Raw genomic sequence first — 25,189 nt, forward strand, 5'->3', positions numbered from 1 at the left:
GGGTTTTACAGGAAAGGACACTATTTGACTCTTGTTCCATTATCTTCACCCAGAACTAATAAACAAAATTAACAGCAGAAACTGTCATCCTGGATTAGTTGCACATATAATTCTGATCCTCTGAGGACGTTAGGTTTGGTTTTGAAACAATGAGTTTTGCAGTGATGATCACAGAGGTAACTTCGGTTGTAGGTAGAGTTATTTGGTACTCCCTCCGGTCCAAAATAAGTGATTTTTTGGATGTTTTCACACAGATTAAGAAATTCACCTTTTAGCATTAATTACTAATGGAATTGACCATATTAACCTTTACTATCTCACATAAACACTCCTAACACATATTCCAACACTATTTACTTCAAGGACAATGTAGGAAAAAAATAATTAATTCAATCCTTGAAATCTGGAAAAATCACTTATTTTGGACCACAAGAAAAAGGCCAAAAAATTACTTATTTTGGACCGGAGGGAGTATTTTTGTTCGAGGGAGGTGACAATTACTAGGTGGAATAGTTGAAGCGTGCATAAGTTGACTTGAGCATAAAAAAGTAAGTAATAACATAGCCTGTTAATTATGGTGTTTGGAGTTAATAGTGCTCTTCCCAAGTGCCAAAAGTTCTAAAATTTAACGCCAAAAGATTCACACGCCAAAAATTCAACACTGCATTAGACACGCTATTTGTATTAGCGCTATTTCTCTATGGGAAAATGCAGATAATTGCTGTTGATGGCCAAACATTCTTTGGCTTCCATAAGTTCTCTTATAGGCTATGGCTTGTCACTTCTCTGTAATTGCTCAATTCTGCTTGCTCTAAAATCAGCCAACTCCAATCGGAGAATAATTGCTGGGGTTCAAACTAGATAGTGTTTAAACTCTAGGAATTATTGCTGGAGTTTAAAGCTATAGGAATTTGAATCCCATGATATGTTGCTGCGGTTTAAAAATTCAGCAAAATTTTGAACCCCAGAATAGTATAGTAGGGTTCACCTTATCAAGTCTTTGAATTCCAGTACCTCTTGCCAGAGTTGTTTCTTGTGTCTGTGTTGAGGGTGTTTTTGATATTTTTTCTTGTGAAATGAGTGGCTAAATGCTAATAGCTTTTTAAATATTGGGTTAACTCTAATAGCATGAGTTTAAAGTGGCTATTTTTCAATTTTACACCTTTTATATGACTACATGCTATTTGTCTTTTATAGAATTATCAGGTTAAATAAGTTTGAGGTAAGGTTAAGTTTTGTAAGGAGATTTGGTAATTGGATATCTTAAGTTTCTAATCCCTGATAAACTGCTCTTCTTTTTCAATATGAAAAGGAAGTTTTCAACTATATATATAACCATTCGAACACAACCCTTTCTAGCTTTCTCTCAAAGGCACGTAACATTTGAAATCATGCGAGAAAGGATACATAGAAGCAAATTAAGAACCAGACCCTAAGAAAAATTTAAAAAGAAAGACAGAAATAATAATATAGTTACTAATAACAAACTAAAGAAAATAGGAATGAAGTAGCTTCTCATCATTTGTCCTAAGATTAAAACTGAAACCAGGGAAAACGTATCAAATCCAAACAGTATAATCGGTCACTGAAACAACAATGCCAACTATGAAAAACGCCTACTCAAAAGTCAAAACTAAGAGGGGATGCCACCTACTACTACAATCCCAGTTTTTGCAACAGTTGCGTTCTTCTATGCAAGAAGAAGACTTAGAGAGAACAAAGAAGTTTGGATCCGAAAAAGTATGCTTAGGCAGTTCTTTCATTGAACATAACAAAATGAAGAGGATTTTGTATCATTTCAAATCCCTATTCTTATCGAGGAGAAGGAATGAGAAAAACCGAAATATTCCTACTCGAACAAGAAGTCCTATAGTTTACAACTCTTCTTTATATAGTAATTCGACCTATTGCTCCGCATCCCCCCATCAGTTTACTAAAAAGATTAAAATACAAAGGATTGAACTACCTACTCATTATTCGGAGGTGAATCATAGAACACCAAAAACTGTGGTATCTTATGGACCTAATATAGGTCACATGCCTCACGATATAAGATTGAAAGATCCAAACCTTCTTCTTTGGAGCAGAAAGGGACGTGGCCAAAATATATAAAGATCGGCGTATTCATCTAATGAAAGAACTTGACACATCATTTTCCACTATAATGATCGCATAACATTAATAATTCATTTCTCTAGCAAAAAGTGATGGCAGCCATTGACATCTAAAAGGAAGATGTGCCATACAACTTGCAAGAAAAATATACACATGAAAAGGAAAAAAAAAAACGAAAACAGCAGTTTTACCAACAACGGTGTCATTTCATCAACATTCATGTCTTTGGGATCGAAATTTGAGAATGGAAAACCTTATTTTACCTTCTCAGTGGACTTATCTGTCACAAATGTAGATTAATCCGACCAGAATGAGCTTAAGATCTTCGCACCAGTAGGCGACTAAGACGATAAATCGCATTCTACAAAAATTAGTCCTATCTATAGCGCAAATGTAGATCATGTGAGCTGTCTATATTGAATGGTTAAACCAGAAAAAGAAAAAGACAACAACATTAATGGAAACAAGATTAGATGATCACTATGCAGAAGTGTCTGCTTTTTCTTTCTCAATTTCTTTGCCCTTAACACCATCTTCCAATGATAAATCATCCTCTTCATCATCAGAAGGTTCTGCAAGAAATGAACCATTTCGTTGTAGCTCTTTGATTCTCTTATATTCATCATAATGCCCTCTTCTATGCTCTATGAAACTCCTTTTCCTTTCTGATTCCTCTGAATCATCATCATCATCATCCATGGCATGATCTTCACGATCATCCTTATAATTAGGAGATTTACTACTTTTACTTGAACATGATGCCATGTCATCATCCACATCGCTACCATTGCAATCCTCATCAAAATTGTTCTCATCATCAATCTTGACGTGATGAAATGGTGTCTTGGGCTCAGTTATCTTCATTCTCTCGGGTTTGTTTGCCTCTATTTCCTCCAATTTTGCCTCGTCCCATTTTACGCCCTTCATTTCAACAATACTATAGAAAAATCTTCAAGCAAATGGATCTTAATAAAACTAAAGGACTATAAACGATTCGTGTAGTTGATCTCAACTAATTTGAAAAAAGGAATAGGTGATATATTGATTGAGATAGTCCTAATTGATTCTCAATGCAGTTCCACCTATGAAACATACATCACGAGGAGTTTGCCGGAGAAAAACATGGACAAGAACGAGTTAAAATTTGTTTAATAACATTAGAGGAATGGGAGAAATGTTCAAAACAAGTTGATTCTTCATGTAGTAAAAAATTTATCATTTTATTTGTTTGGACATGAACATGACACGTTTTGATAGTTTCTAGGAGTAAATTAAATTGAATACACCACGCGATTGGAAAGAGTAATTTAGTCAGATACCCTTTATAAGAGAAAATGCATAGAGTATCCATTAAACTTGCCAGGAAAAATTATTTACACATCTTAACTTTACGAGCGACCTTTTACCCCCTTATTCTAATTTTAAGTGAATTTAATACCCCATTGAGTGATAACCTGGCATGAAAAGTGCAGTTCATTTCCTAGAAGCGCGTGAGGCACAAAAAAATAGCTTACAACTACTTTAATTGTCTAGGTGTCACTTTCCTATTGGATACTCTAACTAATTAAACTTAATACTAATTTTTTCTCTTTTCTTATTCATTTTTCTTTTCTTTTTCGTTTCTTTTTCTCTTTCTTCGTTTTTAGAGAACCATGGTTCTCCACTGGCCTGCCATTATCATCTCCTGCCATCCTCTTCTTCCCAATGCTTTGAAACTAGTCATGTTTTATTTTTTGCTTCTCTTTTTCTTGTTGAATCTCTATTCATACTCCTCTTTTCCCCCACCATATTCACCTACCTTTACAAACTCCATTTCATTGCTCATACATTCTCTCTTTAATCTCCTCGATTTGATAGAAACATAAGTTCTCTTAAGCAATTGGGTCATGTATTTAGGTTGGAATAATTTTAACACTTGATTGGAGAGCTTGATCTTCGCCAATACCATTTTTCGTACAAGAAATTTTCTCTCCTATTCTTTTAGATCTGGGTGTGGAGTGGCAGGGGGAGGTGGTTTTGATTTTTTAGAGATAGAGTTTATGGGTTTAACGGAGGTTATTGCTGTGACTACCTTCCATGGTGGCGGGCTGCTAGAATAGTGATGAAGGAAGGTGGAGAAGATGAAATGAAAAAAAGATAGAAACAGTAAATAAAAAATGAAATAGTGCAGTATATGGCGTGTGTTAAACACAGCCCACCATAAGAGTGGTTCGGTATTTTGAAGGAGATATTAAATTTAGTCTAGATAAGAATAGTGGGGTGTTAGGACACCCGTAAAGTTAAGGTGTGTAAATGAATTTTTCGAACAAGTTTAATGGGGTCTTTATGCATTTTCTCCCCTTTATAATTAATGTTAATAAATAATTCTTTAAAAGGATGTATCAAAAGCTTAAACAAGAAAATTAAGAAGGACGAGAGGAGAAAATATACTTATGTGAATTAACCTTATGGGAAGACCTAAATATCAAACAAAAGTAAAATATGATTTCTTTTTCTTTTCCAATAAATGGTATTTTTCTTGTTATTTCTTATAGCAAAAGCTACTAAAAGTGAAAAAAAAAAATTAAAAAACACATATTTGAACTTCAGAATATTGATTAATGTTATTCTCCTCCCCTTGGATTTTGATTAGGTGTGGTGACCGCAGGTGCGGACGAGAGGGCGCAGAAGGAAGCTGATTGGGAGCTGAGTTGTTGTGCATCTGCAATGCCATTCCCGCAAATGCGGCTCCGTAGGTGCGAGTCGATACGCGTAGGTGCGATAGTGAGTTGGGTAGGAAGTTTCCGCAGGTGCAGAGGTTTTGTCGCAAAAGCTGCCATACAAGTGCGCTTCATTGTTTGCAGAAGCGACACCGCATATGTGGTGTCTTGGATGTAGGAGCAGACATTTGGGACTTTAGTTGTTTCCTCATCTACGATGATATATCTGCAGATGCGGTTTCGTAGGTGCGACTGAGGGTGCGCAAAAGCAGAAGTGCTGGGCGAAATATGTTATATATCGAGGGTTTGGTTGTTTTTATCACATCTCGAGTTATAGAGCTCGGTTTTGGGCGATTTTGGAGGGAATTTTCACCATTTGGATTGGGGTAAGTATTCTTGACTCGGATTTGGTTATATTTCATGATTCCGTCTTTGTTTTTATCATTTAATTAGTGATTTGAATAGGAGAAAATTGGGGACTTTTGTAAAAACCTTCTAAAATATAAAATAATGATTTGAAGGCCGATTTGAGGTCGGAATTGGATAATTTTGGTATGGTTGGACTGGCAATGGAATGGATGTTCGAATCTTTTGAATTTTATCGGGTTTCGAGGCAAGGTCCAGGGGTTGACTTTTTGGGCGGACTTTTTGGTTTTCATTAAAGATCGAAGCTTTATCATTCGAAATTATTTTCTATGGCTTTTATTTATGATATTGAGTTATTTTGGCTAGATTCGAGCCGTCCGAAGGTTGTTTCACACGGGAAGGTCTATTAAGAGTATTAATTTAGCTTCTTTGAGGTAAGTATCTTGCGTAACTTTATGTGGGGGAACTACCCCTGAGGATTGGGGTTGATTGTATTATTTGAATTATTTGAAAGACGTGTATGCGAGGTGACGAGAGCGTAATCGGGCTTATATGTGTAAATTAACCTTTTTAGACTCTTAGGCTTCTTTCATGTATTTATTTGAAGTTGCAGTGCATGTCATATCTTTTACTAATCAAGTTTACTCTTATGTGCTTTGTTTGAAGTTGTTACCTCTTTTATTAATAATGTGACCTCCTTTATTATTGAGTTATTCTTAATTGAAATTGTTGTTATATGATATCTATTCGTTGTCGGTTATTCTCATACATTTAGACGTAGTTGATATTTCATGCCCATCTCTTTCATTGTTAGCTTATGTCATTCAAAAGGATTTGAAGTTGCAATTTCATGAAAATACCTTCATTATTGAGTCTATTCTTAAACAGTTAATTGAAGTTGAAGTTATTGAAAGCCATTAACTTGTTTCGTTGAAGTTGTTGTTTAATGGTATGTTGTTCATTGTTGAGTTATTTTCCCCATTACATTTCTTTGTTGTTATTGAGATTTATGTACACATCATGATTTAACTATGGGTTATGTGTTGTGGTGATATTGGTAATGTTATTGTGAAAAGGTTTTGGCCTATAGGCACTTGTGGTATGAGTTGATATGCCGTGTTGTTGTGATGTTAGCACATGTGGTTTTGTTGTATGGATTGATTGTTGTTGTGCGGAGCATAAGGGTGGCATCTCACCGTTGTTGATCTGTGCGGAGTGATACGGGTGGCTATTGATATATTGTTAGGGTGAAATGATACGGGTGGATATTGTATTATTGTCTGAGCAGAGCGATACGGGTGGCTATTATGAGGAGTGATATGGGAGGCTATTGTGTTAAATGTCTGGGCGGCGTGGTAAATGTGGCTATTATGATGTTGTCAATATAGAGAGATAAATGGGACTATGTCAGGGATGATATGTGATAGCCTGGGAGCATATAATGTTGATGATATTCATGTGATGGTGTGATATTCCTTGTGTATGTCATGTACCTTACGTGACTTGTTGTTTCGCTTTCAATGAGCTACTCAATGTCTTTGATAGAACTTGTTGACTTGGGCTGTAGTAGTACACTCGCACAAGCATACAACGTAGCATGTCAATTACACCGGTTCAGGAGTATGAAACATGAAATTCATAGATCATGCGTATGTATCCTTGTATTATTTGCTTCCATTATGATATTGAGCCTGTGACCATGCCGAGCGGATTGAGATATTGGTACGTGAGTTCTCTGTGCGATTGTGATTAATAATGTGGGCACAAGGTGCCGTGAGCATATGACTTATGATTTGGGACTCGTGACTTGTGTTTATGATATGAGGTATCTTAGAGTAATGTTTTGGTGAAACTTGTGTTAGAACAGTTCGATTATTCAGTTATTATTTGTTTCCCTTAATTGGTTTCACTGTTATTTTTATGGTATTCTGATTACTTCATTATTTATCACATGTTTATTTCCTTGTCGCCAATTATTGATTCTTGTTTCCGTTATTAGCTTTATACTTATATACTGCACAGGTTTTATGACTAGTAGGTGTCTTGACTTGTACCTCGTCACTACTCCATCGAGGTTAGTCTTGATACTTACTGGGTACCGACCGTGGTGTACTCATACTATACTTCTGTACATTTTTTTTCCAGATCCAGGTATTGGAGGTAACATACTCGGGTTGAGTTAGCTTCTTGAACGCGAGGATTCAAGGTAGAGCTGCTGATCGTCGCAGTCCGTTGGAGTTCTTTTCCTTTTGATTGTATAGTTAATTCGTTATCCGAACAGTTTTGTACCTCGTTTTGAGATATTACTATATATTCATCTAGAGTTCGTGACTCTGTACTACCTAGTCTTGGGAGGATTATTGTGATTGTTGCCGTGTAGGCTTGTGTCACATTTATTTCGGTATTTACATTAAACTCTATTTTAATAATATCATGTTTAACTGGTTTAATTGTTGTAAGAAATCGGCTTACCTAGTCTTAGAGACTAGGTGCCATCACTAGGCCTAAGGCGGGATTTTGGATTGTGACAGGATCCCTGCTTCTTCATTGTGTGAGACCTTGAAAAGTAATATCGACTTTTCTTTAGAATACTCTTTGACCTTTTATTGTCTCTTGAATCAGTGTTGCTACTTTAGCATGTTACTAATAGTCATGAGTGATCTAGTGATGCAATGCATGTCTAGGAAAGCATTTGATCTAGAATGGATAGAGTCGAATCGAAAGAGAAGACAACTAAAATTAGTAATTTAATTGGCGCTCGCAGATCGACCATTACACTTACCAGGATGGTATTAAGTTAATTGTGATACAAAGTTAAACAGGAACTCGAGTTCACCTCATTAGAGGTTGAAGGATCAGATAACTAGCTACTAGAGTAGCAAATGATTTTTGGGGTATTACGAGTAATAAGATCCTCGTGTTGGTAGTGAATCCTTTTCGTATGTGATTGAATTTTTACATGGAGCTGTTGTACAACCTTAATAGGTATAACTACTGATGGTGCCCTTAGGTCGCAAGAACTATTTGCTTGTATGAACTATATGTGTAATTAACATGGTACTGCTTTTTTGGTCGGTCCACAATGGACGAAGTGAGAGATGTTGGTTATTTGGGTTTTGGATCGTAGGTCACGCATCTGAACTGACCCCACCCATTTAAAAAGGGGATATGAATGAAAGGTTACATGGAAGTTATCTTAGCAGTTTAAACCAATACAACCACTATTAATGATGGGGTAATTAACATATAAAGTGTGATGAAAATTGCTCCTTTCTTTATGTGTCCAAGAAGTAACGTACTCCTGCTCCTTCTTTAAGAAACTTCTCTTCTTCTTTCTTCTCCAAATATACACATAGTAAAAGGGCATTTAGTTTGTGGAGTAGACTTTATTCCTAGTGATTCAAAGAGGGTAATTTTATTAATAGAACTCTTCTACCAATCCATCGTGTCAATTCGTTAAAAGGCATGCAAATCTAGTTCCTATTACGGCCTTAAATTCGCACAGAATCAAAGTTATAAACAACACAAAAGAAACTAGTAAACTTGTCACCAAGCTATTCTCCGAGGACACATACGTATATAAATATGATACATAGGACCAATATCTCTACTTTGTTACATATCCTATACATCAGCAGGATGGACTTTGCTGCTTTTAGTATTTTCCCTATTAGGCTCCCCAAAATTCTTACTATAAAAGTAACAAGAAAATGAAAGGAGGACAACACTGTTAACAACACAAATCGATAATGCAGTAACCCAATTCTGATCTTGCTTGTCCAAGTAACCTTTTTTACACACATTGCAATCGAAACAAAGCTTATTGGAATCACTACTCCATTTACCACAATCTCCATCAGTTTCATTATTAGACTTGTTTTGTTTTTCACCTTGTTGATTATTGTCAGTGGCTGGGAGACCATCGTATATTTCCATCCAAGTTAAAGGGTCATGTGGGTTTCTTGCATCACATATCTTCGGGTACTTGCAACAAGCATCCTAAAACAAGAAAATTATATGATTAATATATAAAAAAGCTATACATGAATGACAAATGAAAAGTGGAGACGAAGATATCAAATTGATGAAGGTGTCTTAGTGTAAAATATCATAGTAGTTGAATGAAATTGTGCGCAACTTAATTTCTACGTGCATGATCGATTGCAATTAGAGGCAGTAACATTTGACCCATTCATTTGTAGCCACCTTAATTCGTCCAAGCGTAAAGGGGTTGGGTCATTACTCGTCTATTGACTTGATCTAATGAATTGAAGTTGAAATGACCCGTGAAAATATGGGGTCAAAATAGATCAAAACAGTGTACGTTGATGGGTCTACATCCAAGATAAACTAAAGCGTATAGAAAAATCAAATTTTGACATCGAAAATTTTATCAATCTCGAAGAATTTGGGTATTATGGCAATTTGGAGATTGAGAATTATGTTAATTTTATAGAATTATGTCAACGAGCAAAACAAGAAAACAAAAAAAGAAGAAGAGAGATTTCATCATATTGGATGGGGTTGGGTTAATTACAACCCAATATTTGTCCATTTTAACAAATTTATATCGATCCAAGCGAACTTTGGACAGGTTTGATTAAGATCCATCTATTAACTTGGCTCGTTTTGATATGCCTGGATTTGATCTGGAAATGATCCGTCGTATATATAAATGGTAATATTGATTCTATATATGATGGATATCACAACAGAAGAAATCATACAGGTGTAAATGCATGTGAATTTTGTGTAGCACAAAAGCTTAAAAACAAATAATACCTGAAGGGAATGTGAAGCAAATGGAGACAATTTCTCCAATCCATTTCCCAAATTTCTTTGACAAATTTGTTTCTTCACCATACAATTCTTAAAAGTTTCCCAGTCATAATATGTGTACAAACGAGAATCTGTTCTAGATTGCCACCACGCCATTGTTCCCAAAATAACTACTATAAATAGGATAAAAACCTGTGATCTCATATAAATAAATTCCTGGAAACCAATTTTCCAACAACATAATGAACTTATGAGACCTGCTAATGACCATGTAAATATCATGATTCCAGCAATTAAAAACATTGTCATTGAAGTTTCACGACAAAATTTATCAACTGTTACGAGGGGGATAACGATAATGGGAATTGATATGATAATTCCAAATAAATTGAGAATGAGCATGATCATGTAGCCATATTTTCCAAGATCCATCCTGATAAAAAAATATCAGATGTAGTAAAATTTCTCATTTTGGAATATTTTCTGTTTGCTTTACGTGGTAAAGGTCCTTAGCAATTAACCTCATTTTCTTTTTGTCATTTGTGGTCTAGGTTCAGAGATAGATAGCACAAACACGTACATAAGAAAATTGGTTTTCATTTACTAAATATGGTTGCTTTTAAGTTATATGTCAACATTATGAATTAGGACTTAGGAGGACCTAAAATTGTGCAGTGCTGAACTTCTTTACTTTTTTTTTGTCCTAATCAATCCAATCATAAATGTGTTTAACTTCTTTTACTTCTAGGAACATATCACCCAGTTATTAATATATGGATTGGGAAAATTTATGTGAAAATAATTGGAATTGATAAATGCATTGCATCTGATAAAAGTAAATACATGTGCCTTAAATTTATAATTATTTAGGTCCGCTTTTTGTTGGGCATCTCATAATAATCTTGTAAAAATTGAAGCAACGTTTCTTGTAGAAACGCAATATAAAATTGCGTGCAATAAATTGACCAACCCTTTCTCTAAAATTCCTAGCTTAATGCACCAAATTGTCTTTTCCCTTCACTTCCACTTGTTAGTCAGGGTAGTTGGCGAAGTGACCCACCAAAACTTAAAGGTATATTTTATAGAGCGGTGGTCAGACTGATCATGTTGTATGGGGTTAAGTGTTGGCCAATCAAGAGCTCCCATGTCCAGAATATGAAGGTAGCAGAGATGGGGATGTTGAGATGGATGTAGGGGTACACCAGGTTAGATAGGATTAAGAATGAAGTTATTCAAGACAAGGTGGGTGTGACCCCTATTAAGGACAAGATGCGGAAAGCAAGGCTTAGATGGTATGGACATGTGAGAAGGAGAAACACAGACTCCCCGGTAAGGACGTGTGAGGGGTTGACATTGGAGGGCCTTAGGAGAGGTAGAGGTAGGCCAAAGAAGGGTTGGAGTGAGGTGATTAGGCATGACATGGCAGCTACAAGGTAAGGATATGCGTACACACTACCCTCCTCAGATCCCACTATGTGGTTATACTGGGTATGTTGTTGTTACTGTTGTTATCATGAGGTAAGTGATTCCTACTCATTGTGAGTTAAATACATGGATTGTATATGAATTTTAACATGAAAATTAGTAAAAATTGTGGACACGAAATTGGACATGGAATTGGGACTAAATTATATATTTGAGTTCGTGGTAGTACGGGTAATATTTAACTTCGAGAATTTTCGAAATCCGGGTGCGTGGACCCGGGGGTTGACTTTGTTGACTTTTCATGTGGAGTTGGGGATTATTTCTAAGTGATTAAATTACGAGTCTTTGAGTATATTTGATTGGTTTGCACGTTCTTATATAAGTTTCGGATCAGTTGGCATTGGTTTGAGGTGTTAGAGAAGCGTTGGAGCCGGTTATCGAATTTCGGGTCGAGGTAAATCTCCTAACCTTGCAAGGGGAAATTTATCCAATAGGTGTTATATTTTTTATGTGCTACGCACGTATGAGGTGACGAGTGTCCATGTGTATGCTAAAATTTCTGATTAGGTCCATATAGACCTAAACTCATGCCATGCTTTAATTGCAATACTTGAGTTATTCTTACTTGTTTAAAAGCTTTAATTTACATTTTTACCTGAGACTAGACTTGCTTAAAATATCAGAATTGCTATTTTAGATATTTAGCGTGCTACTTGATTAGCAGTAGAATTGTACTTCCTTTTATGAATTCTCCCGCATTGTACGAAATTGTTCGAAAAATTTCTTAAATTTCATAACTCACACATATATTCGTGAGTGATGCCAGTGACCCATCAAGTTTCACTATTTCTATGGGATCCGACTTAACACCTCAGCAATATTATTATGGATTAGGCCGTACGACCTCGGTAATATTATGAGATGCATCAATAGTTCAGGTTGGTCGACCTTCGGCATAGTACACGATTATTATAGGATCGAGTCGTACACCACGACAAGAAATCATGCCATTACTATTGTGGGATCAGGTCGTTCGCCTCGACATAATCGTGCTTAATATTTGATAAGGAGTCAGTGCACCTATGAGTTTTCCCAACTCAAAATGTGATATTTTATTAGCGTTGACCATTATGTCTTCCATTTGAGGAAGCATCTGGTATTCGAGGACTTCGTATTAACCCTTCAGTTGAGGATCGTATTATGTACATATATCTGCTTTTATTGTTTTACTTTCCATGTTTCATACATGTCTAATTTTAGTGTACTTGATTTCTTGGACCACTAGTAAGTGTCGATGTCGACCCCTCGTCACTACTTCTTCGGGATTAGGCTAGATACTTACTACACTTCTGCACTAATTGTGCAGGTACTGAGATAGGTACTTTTGGTGGTCATTTGGGCGCGTGGGCGCAGTTGCCGAGGAGACTTTGTGGTGAGCTGCTCTCTTCGTTACAATCCGCACAGAGAATTCTTATGAAATTGATTTTATTAAACCTTCCTACATATTTTTAATAAGAATTTAATAGACAAAACTTTATTAATTTTAAAATCTTAAATATTAAAAATTAGCATAGAAGGTATTGTAGTCCAAATAGGTTGTTGCAGTTATGTCCTTTCCTGTGAGTTCTTCCGTTAATATTTTAGGGCTATTTTTATGGTTTTAGAATAATATAGGCTCTCTTTTTTCTAAATAGATTTGGACAATATACATTCTCAAATTAAATTAGCAATAGAAATTTTTAAGAAGTATATCCTAAAACTAATAGGATACATGACTAAAGATATTTATTTGTTCAATTTTATATAAATTAGACAGCCCGAAAGTAATTATACTAATATGATTCCTAAAGGTAATCAGGTAGGATTCCTAAACGTGTAATATTATGTCCTAAATCTGATAGGATTATAAGACAAATATCTAGAATTCCAGTTATGTCCTTTTATCACGAGTTATTATGTTTAATATTATAAAGTTATTTTTGTCAACCGACATTATATTCATGCTTTTATAATAACTAGTCTCTATATTTGTGCGATGCACGAAATATCTTATGTCAAATATAATAAGCATCTATCTCAAATTTGGTACTTCTAAATATCTCAAAGAGAAACTTTAGTTGTTACCTTTCGCTAAAATTTTACATATGCTCAAGATTTATTGAGCTGCTCTCTTCGTTACAATCCGCACAGAGAATTCTTATGAAATTGATTTTATTAAACCTTCCTACATATTTTTAATAAGAATTTAATAGACAAAACTTTATTAATTTTAAAATCTTAAATATTAAAAATTAGCATAGAAGGTATTGTAGTCCAAATAGGTTGTTGCAGTTATGTCCTTTCCTGTGAGTTCTTCCGTTAATATTTTAGGGCTATTTTTATGGTTTTAGAATAATATAGGCTCTCTTTTTTCTAAATAGATTTTGGACAATATACATTCTCAAATTAAATTAGCAATAGAAATTTTTAAGAAGTATATCCTAAAACTAATAGGATACATGACTAAAGATATTTATTTGTTCAATTTTATATAAATTAGACAGCCCGAAAGTAATTATACTAATATGATTCCTAAAGGTAATCAGGTAGGATTCCTAAACGTGTAATATTATGTCCTAAATCTGATAGGATTATAAGACAAATATCTAGAATTCCAGTTATGTCCTTTTATCACGAGTTATTATGTTTAATATTATAAAGTTATTTTTGTCAACCGACATTATATTCATGCTTTTATAATAACTAGTCTCTATATTTGTGCGATGCACGAAATATCTTATGTCAAATATAATAAGCATCTATCTCAAATTTGGTACTTCTAAATATCTCAAAGAGAAACTTTAGTTGTTACCTTTCGCTAAAATTTTACATATGCTCAAGATTTATTGAAAGCTTATCTACAATATTAATAACTTTAAGACAAAAAATAGACATCTTTTAAGAAGATTGAAACTGCTATGTTCTATGAGAACAGTGAGAAATTCACCGGACACAGATGTTACATTATCAAATAAGCAAAGAAAATATGTCAAAAACATAGAGTGCCCTAAATACATGAATCGTTAAGCAAACTATAGAGAACTTTCTGGTCTTCTTTAAAATAAAAAAGCAAAGAGAAAACAATATAATTAATAGCAAAAAGAATATTACATGAGATTTATTATTAAAAACAAAACATACCTGAACCTCACTCTAATGAGCCAACAATTTTTCAGTGACTCGCTCTTTAACTCTTTCTTTCTTTTATGCGCAAGAACTACTTTAAAAAAGAAAAGCACGTGTACTACAATTTTGATTTATTAGATAAATACCTAGAAAGTGCAGAAGAAAGATAATTTCTCAAGTAAAAAAAGAATACCTCGACGCATAGTCAGTTGGTTATGTTTGAAACCTGGAACCAAAGCAATTAAGCAACAGACCTTTTGCCAAATTAGATAGAAAAATAATATAATAGAAATTGTTCCCTTTTATAGCTTAAAATAATTTCAACACCAAAGGACAGACAAAAGTCCATATTTTTCGTAGTTTATTTCATAAAGATAGTTCTTGCATATCTATGATGTCATCACAATTCACAACATGAATAGAAACCGCCAACATAACCTTACAAACAATAACACCAATTATGGACGTGGTTTTCTAATTCAAGTAAGATCCGTGTATGTTTAATTTAAATCGAAAAAAATTTCATCATTAGGTAATTTTCAATTAGATTCTTATATTATATAAATATTTAAGGGCATAAAAGTCGATCAATATTTGGAGGATATTTTAGTCGTTCGGCATTTAGCATAAATTATTCGTGCTTTTATAATAATATAGATAGATAATAATTAATAATAATAATAATAATAATAATAATAATAATAATAATAATAATAATTTATAAATGTTACTCCTCCTGTATGAGCTTGCTAGCATTGTTGGTCTAAAGTTCGAGTAAAGGACGTGAATTGTGGTAGAGACGACCAACATAAATCTAGGCAATTTCTGCCCTTGGATATTGGGACCTGGTCGTTGTTATATCCAAAAATCCTAATTAGAAGTTCAATTTAAAAGTTCTAACTACCACCAAACAACAAACAACAACAACATAACGCCACTAGTGGGGTCTGGGGAGGGTAGTGTGTCCGCAGACCTTACTCTATCCTGGGATAGAGAGAAGCTGTTTCCAATAGACCATCGGCATCCCTTCATTCAAGAACTCTCCACATTGCTCTTGGGGTGCTCACCACTAGGGCAACCCACAAGAATCTGATTTCTAACTACCACCAAACATGTATAAATTAAATATGGACGGTGCTTACAAAATCAACTCCAGTGAAAAATGGATAGAAGGTTTCTCTAGTCATATCTCTCCAAACTCAGCTATCCATGCTGAACTCTTAGCCCTTCTGAAGGGCTTAGAACTCGCATTCACAAAGAATCTGTTTTCACTAAACGTAAAAACAGATTCCCAAGTGCGAAATCAAATCAGAAGCAATTTCCGCTCTACCATTAATTGTTGCTATTTCCGCACCCCTGTCCGGTGGCTTTCGGCATAGCCAATTCAAAAAGGCGAGTGCAGCCTAGCTCACCCGGCTCAACAATAGAAATCCCTGCAGTTTTATTTATGTGATTCTACATTTCGTAATACACAATATATACTTAAGTTTGATCAATGATTGCAGGGTCATGCTCGGCGATGGAGCAGCCAGCCCACATCTATCGTGAGGCTAATACGATAGTGCACATTCTCACGAGTCACCCGAGTACCTGGGCCTCACATGCCACCTCAAAGGATGTTGATACTTTTTTTGAATTTCTCCCAACCTTTCGTTTTTCCACTATCGCAAAGATTATTTTGGGGACTGCATCGTTTAGATCTGTCCCGGATTGTAATAACACACTTCAATTTCATGAAAATGAAAGTACTTTTATTTTAAATAACGATTCGATCGAACCCTATGTAGGTTGCATACGTATCATGTTCCACATGAATCAGACCAAGCGTAGTTCTGGAAAAGTAATGGACAAAATAAACTAAAAAAAACAAAAATCTTTTTGAATTTTCATTTATGACTATTTTTTTTATATACAAATGGGAAGTGCGATGACAAAAGACTCGGTAAACTGTTATACCACCTAAAAGACTCAAAACTACTAGACAAGACAAGAAAGTAAAAGAAAACATGAAAGGAGACTCAAAATATAAAAAGTCTCTTCAAACAAGCTCCCTAATGCGATGGTCCTGGGTATCTGTCATGCTCGAGCTCTGATACATGGATCCATGCCTGAGTGAGAAAAATAAGACCAAATAGATTAATGACTCAAGACACCATGCGACGCCACGACACCTTCTATTGGACACATGCAAGGCATGATTAAGCTGATTTTTGCAAAATGACCTACGTGGCCAAAATGTGGCTAGAAGTGAAAACTCAACAAGATTGACCTCTAAAACAAGGAAAATGTCTCACTAAGGCTTATATGGATTCAAACTCCCAGATATCATGGCCAAAAATTAATTTGCGAAAATGACCCATTTTGTAGAAATGGCCTCTGTGGCATAAAAAAATTGGCTAGACATGCAAGATTTGGCTACGATCCCCGAAGCCAAGAACCTAAGACTCACTAGGAAGACCGGACCCTATGCGGGTTGCCTACGTATCCCGCCTCGAAAGACGAGAATCAAGTATGCGTAGTTCGGGAAGATTGGATACGGGAGAGAATTTAACAAAAATACTGATTTGGAGAAAACATATCTTTTTGTCTTTTTTGAAAAATGATGAGACATGTAAAATCTTTTTGGATTTTTTTTGATTTTTTTTTCTGGAAAATGATGGGAGAGTGCAAAATCTTTTTGGATTTTTCATGTTCATTTTTTTTTGGTCTTTTTATTTGAAAAGGTTGTAAAAGAAAAATATAACTGGGCCCTACTTACTTCATTTTTACACTTCACCCTCTATCCCGAACATCAGTCCGCCAAATGACCTTTTCACCCTCAAAGATGTAATATGTATCACATAGGGATGATTGAATGTCCTTTTGGGCCATGGGCCCACTTGACACAATTTGTGGATAGAGTGCTGGGAAGGTGAGGTATGACTTTGGGGATTTTGTAGAGAAAAGTAGCATTGGTGAGGATTATCTGGAGTACGAGGATATTCATGGGATCGGTATTGAGGCTGAAAGCGTTTAGCAGGAATGCCCACTGGATCATGTCGTTGGCGGGGCTCAGCAACATCTTTTCTATCAATCGAGAACTCACCCGAGCAACTTGTTCGCTCCATCTGAACCAAAAATCCCTAAAACTTTCCTTGAGTTTCTTTTCCATCTGAGATAGGGAGGAGTGGTTTGGGATAATGTCTACATTGTACTGATAGTGCCGAACAAAATCTTGAGCCATGTCACCTCATGCATACCACTTACTGACATCTTGACGAGCATACCACTCCAAGGCTTCCCCACTCTAACTCTCACTAAAATACGCCATCAACAATTTATCTTTCCCGCAAACACTTCTCATTTCACTACAATAACCCCTCAGATGGGCTACTGGATCTCCACGCCCATCATATAAGTTAAGCTTTGGCAATTTAAACCCCGCCGGCAGATGAATATCCGGAAGCATACACAAGTTGTTGTAAGTCATGTTATTTCCCACCACTTGCATGTTCTTTAAGGATTGTTCTATACCTTTCAGCATTCTGGATATCTCATATCGCTCTTCTTTCTTAGCAGGCTTTGCAGTTTCACCGGGAGGCTCAAAATGAGGAGCGTAAGAGTATGGATCCGAGACCTTGAAAATTGGTTCTGGAGCATAGTGTTGGGCATCGGGGACTTTGAACACAGTCTTGCTAGAGGATCGAGGAAGAATAGCTGGTGGAGGAGCTACAAAAACATGAGTGGTCAAAGGAGCGGGATATGAGGTGGTTTTGGGGGGTGGAGTGAGAAAAGGTTGTAGGGAGATATCAACAGTAGTGGGAATTTGGATTTTGATAGTGGCGGAATGGTAACGAGGCTTTCAGTGTAGTTAGTGGGAAATAATGGTGGAGGACGCTCACTAATCCAGGCTTGGTATATTTCGTCCATCTGTCTTTTAAACCTTAGGACCTCTTCTTTCAACTCAGATTCTGATTCAACAATCTCCTTAGACGAATCAACAACACATGTGTCCAAGTCTTTGCTAGCCATGGCTACCTTGCCCTTTGAACTTATGTTGTATAGATGACTCGCTAGAATGCCACAAACTAACCACCTTCTGTTATGATAATAATTAAAGTACCAAAGAGGAGCAAAACAAAGCCAACATGTTAGCGTTAGGGCATTTATCAGATAGAAATATCACATTGCATGCAATGCACCTAGCAACAATTAACGGTTCTAGAATGACTTCAAGGGTCACATGGTCATTTGGCATCATCCCAATTTTGTTCATTTCAATCTTCTCTTTTCTTTCTTTTCTAGCACTTCTTGGCTTGCTCATTTTCCTTCTTCTCTTTTCTTTCTAATTGTCACTATTTTCTTTCTATCATCCCTCACGTCCCACAACTTCATTCACTTTTTTTTTTAAATAATGATTCGATTGAACCCTATGTAGGTTGCCTACGTATCATGTTCCACATGAATCAGACCAAGCGTAGTTCTGGAAATGTAATGGACAAAATAAACTAAAAAAACAAAAAAAATTGGATTTTCATTTATAACTATTTTTTTTTCAAATACAAATGGGAAGTACGATGACAAAAGACTCGGCAAATTCTTACACCACCTAAAAGACTCAAAACTACTAGACAAGACAAGAATGTAAAAGAAAACATGAAAACAGACTCAAAATATAAAAAGTCTCTTCAAACAAGCTCCCAAATGCGATGGTCCTGGGGTATCTGTCATGCTCGAGCTCTGGTACGTGGATCCATGCCTGAGTGAGAAAACTAAGACCAAATAGATTAGTGACTCAAGACACCATGCGACGCCACGACACCTTCTATTGGACACATGCAAGGCATGATTAAGGCTATTTTTGCAAAATAGCATACGTGGCAAAAATGTGGCTAGAAGTGCAAACTCAACAAGATTGACCTCTAAGACATGGAAAATGCCTCACTAAGGCTTATATGGATTCAAACTCCCAATAATCATGGCCCAAAATTAATTTGCAGAAATGACCCATTTTGTAGAAATGGCCTATGTGGCAAAAAAAATGGCTAGACATGCAAGATTTGGCTACGATCCCCGAAGACAAGAACCTAAGACTCACTAGGAAGACCGGACCCTATGTAGGCTGCCTACGTATCCCGCTTCGAAAGACGAGAATCAGGTATACGTAGTTCGGGAAGATTGGATACGGGAGAGAATTTAACAAAAACACTGATTTGGAGAAAACATATTAATTTGTCTTTTTTGAAAAATGATGAGACATGTAAAATCTTTTTGGATTTTTTTTTTTGATTTTTTTTTTTTGGAAAATGATGGGAGAGTACAAAATCTTTTTGGATTTTTCATTTTCATTGTTTTTTGGTCTTTTCTTGAAAAGGTTGTGAAAGAAAAATATAACTCAACCATACTTGCTTCATTTTTACACTTCATCCTCTATCCCGAACATCAGTCCGCCAAATGACCTTTCTACCCTCAAAGATACAACATGTATCACATAGGGATGATTGAATGTCCTTTTGGGCCTTGTGCCCACTTGACACAATTTGGACAGGCTTCCTACGAAGGAATATAGTCGCCACCTGACATTTGGTTTCGGTATGTCAGGTCACCCTTTTTTTTAAAATGACAATTTCCTTTCAAAACACATTTGACTCTTAAACCAGTTTGCACCAGCGATTCAGGTAAGGGGGTTCATTTGACTCGAGAAGAAGGTGTTAGGCATTCCCCGAGTCCCGTAACTAGTACGGTTGCACACTTGATCAAATCGGCTTTTAGAAATATTCAACTTGAGGCAAAATCACATAAAAGAAAAATAAACACAAAAGAGGCTCGAGGTCGTCCCCACCTAAAAAAATAAAATAGAAAAAAAAAATAAAGTAAAGTCCTAAATACTAATATATACTATACTTCTTCCACGAGGTTCGTCATGGCCTCAAAATACATGATACTACGGGGCATTCCCAGGAATAAAATATTTACAAATCCTTTAGGGTATTTTCCGGATGAATTTAACTAAAGGGACGACCTCTCACCTCGAAAAATAATAATAAAGAAAGTCCTAAGATTGCCTACCCATGCGTGGTCGGCTTAAGTATGCTCCTACCCGAAGAAGTAAATAAAACAAGAATAAAAGGACAATATAATTTATCTTGCACCTAAATTTCTTTTAATTTTACCCAATAACCCAATTGAAATTATTTCCAAATAAGCTTTCATATACGAACTTCTTATTCAATTTAAGAGCCAGTACCATTTGATTAAATCAGTAATGTCGAAATGTGTTAATTAGCCAAATTCATCATAAGATCAAAAATATTACAAATAGTCATGGAAAATATACGCATATCCATTCAGACACATATGTGACAAACATCAGGAGGCAAAATATTAAAGGTAGGAATGGACCTTGAATGAGTTTTTAGTTAACCTCTGTCCGGATGTGCAAAGTTTTAAAAGAACAGCAACAACCAACAAACAATTAATCGGAACTCAATCAAACGCGGAACTTAAACAGCAACTTAGATGAAAAATTCTATCCTACGAATTTGCAACGCTGGACCAGAAGCCTTCGAACGGCAACCTCGGATAATAAAAAACATTAGCTTCTCTTAACTTGTATTTGTTCCTCTAGATCTGTCCGTGTCCTTTTATTTAGTGTGTGTGCGTGTGCTCTATGACAGAAAATGGGCAAGATTTGAGAGGAACGTGAAGGGAGGTGAGAAGATCTTCGGCGAGTTATGTGGATGCTATTTCCGGCGAGTAGAGTGGCTGGCGGAGGTGAGGTCGTTGGGTTTGGGTGGCGGCTGAAACTGGAGAAGGACGGATGGGAGTGTTTGGCGGTGGATCTCGCCGGAGATGGAAGAGGGTGGTGGCAGAGGTGTGAGGAGGTGGCCGGCGACTATTGGTGCAAAGGAGATGGGGTGGTGCGGCGGCGATGGTTAGGGAAGGGAGGGATGGTGCGACTGGAGGAGGAGTTAGCGGCGATTTTGAGAGGTGAAGAAGATGGGGTCGCGGTTGATTCCTCTCCCTTCTCTAGGGTTCCTCCTCTATTTTTAAAGAAGTGGGGGTATGGGCTAAGGGCTCAATTCCAAAAATGGGCCTAAAAATGGATGGTTTTAGTCCAAATTTGGTTCTTTCTCATTGAACAAGAATAAAAATACTACCAACATATACTAATTATTCCTACTTAAGTAGAAATAACTATTAGAATAAAATTAACCATTAAACAAACTATTTTTGGTATTTTTCAAATATCATGCTAAAATTAAAAATGGGATTAGATTAAAATCATCACAAAATTAAAATAATATTGCTACCAAAAATACTAATATTCCTAAAAAAGATATGTAATGAGGTAAAAAACAAAGTGAAACTATTTTTTTTGTTTACGAATTTTATGTTCTACTATTAGATTAAAAGTGAAAAATACGCTAAATCCTATTAAAATGAAAATAAGTAAATATTTTTTAAAAAATACTACTTTTAAAAGTTGCGCGGGTCAAAAATTGTGTGCTTACAGCTGCCCCTTTTTGCTTGGAAACACGAAAAGTTTTCGGAGCAAAGAACAATAAGCAACGTGATTAATTTATGACCCGACGCTTATTCAAAAGAAAAGAAAGATGGGTAAAAGATTGTGACCGAACCGTGGTATCTGAACTGCCTACATATCCTTTGCTATAAAGGAATCAGGCCACGTGTAGTTCAGAAGTTAATGAAGAGATGGAGTGTGTGAAGAGGATGAGAGAGTCGAGTGAGATAGCGTCGAGGTTCCGGTCCACGGTCCTGTTATTACATCAAATCAAAATCTAAAAGGACTAAGCAAGCCTATCAGCTATGAGTTACAAGATTCCTTATCTATAAGTCTACTGAAGCTTGATCTTGTGTGTTGAATGGTTCTTCATGCAGACTTTTGATTTGAGCCTTGATGCTTGCTAGCTGCAGGTGCTGATTCATTCTTCCACAACTTCTTCGGATCAAGGCCAGACATGCAGTGTTCGTGACTTCAACCATATCTTGAGCAGTTCACATCTTTCATCTTCTTTTGCATTTGGATTTACTTTTTTTTCATTCTAGATTGAGACTTCTTCTTTTGGTCATCTCGGACTGTCGACTCGCATTCTTGAGGCGAGCTTCTGCTACTTCTAACTTGAATTGAATTTTGAAATGACTTCCCTCGTTCTTCAGGTGGGCGCCTGCTACTGACTTGAAATTTTAAGTAACTCTGAAAAGAACTTCCTCGTTCTCCAAGTGGGTTCCTGCAATCAAAACAACAAAACAAACAAAATTTTCTGCCCCAATTTTCACTAGGAAGATTTGTGAGTTGTTAGCAAAATTGTAAATCACCTATGCTATTGATGCAATGATGAGAGTAAAACTAATGAGCCGACTAGGATTTGCATCTCCTAGGGATGAACTCAAACGACTCAAACTAGGAAGTGCGTCTTCTAGGGATGAAACTTGAATGAACCAAACTAGAAAGTGCGTCTCCTAAGGATAAAGCTCGAATGACTCAAACTAGGAAGTGTTTCTCCTAGGGATGAAACTTGAACGAACTAACTAGAAGTGCGTCTCCTAGGGGTAAAACTTGAATGACTCAAACTAGGAAGTGCGTCTCCTAAGGGTGAAACTTGAATGAACCAAAACTAGGAAGTGCGTCTCCTAGGAGTAAAATCTCAATTTAGGAAGTGTGTCTCCTAAACAGTATAACCTGAAAGACCTAGACTAGGAAGTGCGTCTCCTAGGGGTGAAACTTTAATGACTCAAACTAGGAAGTGCGTCTCCTAGGAATGAACTTAAATGACCCAAAACTAGGAAGTGCGTCTCCTAGGGGTAAAATCTCAATTTAGGAAGTGTGTCTCCTAAAGCAAAAAAATAACCTGAAATACCTAGACTAGGTAGTGCATCTCCTAGGGATGAAACTTCAATGACTCAAACTAGAAAGTGTGTCTCCTAGGAATGAACTTAAATGACCCAAACTAAGAAGTGCGTCTCCTAGGGGTAAAATCTCAATTTAGGAAGTGCGTCTCCTAAAGGTATATCCCGAAAGACCCAGACTAGGAAGTGCGTCTCCTAGGGATAAAACTTCAATGACTCAAACTAGGAAGTGCGTCTCTTAGGGGTGAAATCTCAGTTTAGGAAGTGCGTTTCCTAAAAGTATATCCTGAAAGACCCAGACTAGGAAGTGCGTCTCCTAGGGGTGAAACTTCAATAACTCAAACTAGGAAGTGAATCTCCTAAAGAAATAAATTCTGAAAAACCCAAACTAGGAAGTGCATCTCCTAGATTTGAGATTGAGCTTGAGGAAAACTATAAACTGAGCTTGACTGACACTATTCTCCAGGCGGGACCCCTTAACTCAAGGAAAGCTAAAGATTAATAACTAAAGGAAATTAAAAATTGACCCTATTCTCCAGACGGGACCCATGAACTAAAGGAAAACTAATGATTAACAACTTAAGAAAACTGGAATTGACACTATTCTCCAGGCGGGACTCCTGAACTCAAGGAAAGCTAAAGATTAACAACTAAAGGAAACTAAAAGCTGACCCTATTCTCCAGGCGGGACCCCTGAACTAAAGGAAACTAAAGATTAACAACTTAAGAAAAACTGAAATTAACCCTATTCTCCAGGGGGGACTCCTGAACTCAAGGAAAGCCAAAGATTCCTATTAACTAGGGAAAATGCCTAGGAGGTATGGTTCTTCTCAACTAGGGAAAATGCCTAGGAGGTGTGATCTTCTCAATAGCTTTTGCGTAAGCAGAATTGGGGTATTACACCTGAAAAATTCAAGCTTCCAAGCTTTGATATGAACATAGCCTTCATCCCTGTTTTAGACAAAGACAACTTGTGAGTTTAAAACAAGGTGGTTAGTTTGTGGCCTTGATTACGAGGGCGATTTCTCTTGCACTTGTCACGATCAACTTGGACTTCAACTTGGAAGACAATGCTTGTTATCGGCCGACCGCCTTTCCGGGCAACCCTTATCACCAGAAATATTCCTGATTCATTCAAGTCCAATACCTTATGCCCGATGCATTGCACTCGTGTTCTAACATTCACCAAATCTTTGCATTTTATATCAATCCCAAAGAACATCTATTATCACCAACTCAGTGCACACACTATTCTCCCGTGTCTTATACCAATTTAATGTGCTTGCCAGGATCGGCTTTGTGTGATTAAAAAGTTGTTAGCAGATTCTGAAGTCATTTCTCACTTGTTTCGACAAAAACCAGACTCAAAAGGGACTCAAACAAAACAAGAGGAACAAAGTAAGGAGGAGAACGAGAAGAGATGGTATCGAACAAGAATTTTTTTATTTTTTATTTTATCTAGGAAAAAGAACAAGGTAGAAACTAATCTGATTTAAAGGCCAGCTCCATTGATCATGACATGCATTTTGGATTAAGCGGCCTGATCTATCAAGCGAATCTAATCTTTAACTCTTGTTATGCCTCTAAGCTGTGAAACTGGGCTTCAGCGCTCCAATTGTCCTATCTGATCCACAATCCTCAGTCGACTTGTAGTGCCCTGAATGGTTTTCACCATCAAGCCTCTCTCATTTCGCTCCTTTTTTTCTCAACTCACTGTCGCCTTATGGTGCCCCTGAGGGTTTTCATCGATAAGACTCTCGTTTTATCGTTTTCTCTCTTTGTGCTGAGAA

The 25,189-nt window shown here is 36.4% G+C and overlaps 2 protein-coding genes across 2 annotated transcripts; both read right to left on the bottom strand.

Annotated features, from left to right (window-relative positions):
• On the bottom strand, positions 2,124-3,391 carry LOC109236191 (protein phosphatase inhibitor 2-like). Its single transcript, XM_019402395.1, has one exon. The coding sequence runs from the start codon at positions 3,040-3,042 to the stop codon at positions 2,596-2,598; it is 447 nt and encodes a 148-aa protein (XP_019257940.1). The 5' UTR covers positions 3,043-3,391; the 3' UTR covers positions 2,124-2,595.
• On the bottom strand, positions 8,712-10,621 carry LOC109236192 (tetraspanin-2-like). The gene is made up of 2 exons (XM_019402396.1): positions 9,963-10,621; positions 8,712-9,179 (listed from the first exon to the last, which is right to left on the bottom strand). Exons 1-2 carry the CDS (start codon positions 10,389-10,391, stop codon positions 8,805-8,807), a joined length of 804 nt encoding a protein of 267 aa, XP_019257941.1. The 5' UTR covers positions 10,392-10,621; the 3' UTR covers positions 8,712-8,804.

This window comes from Nicotiana attenuata, chromosome 12, assembly GCF_001879085.1.
Source record: "Nicotiana attenuata strain UT chromosome 12, NIATTr2, whole genome shotgun sequence".
In the NCBI taxonomy this organism is placed as follows: Eukaryota; Viridiplantae; Streptophyta; class Magnoliopsida; order Solanales; family Solanaceae; genus Nicotiana; species Nicotiana attenuata.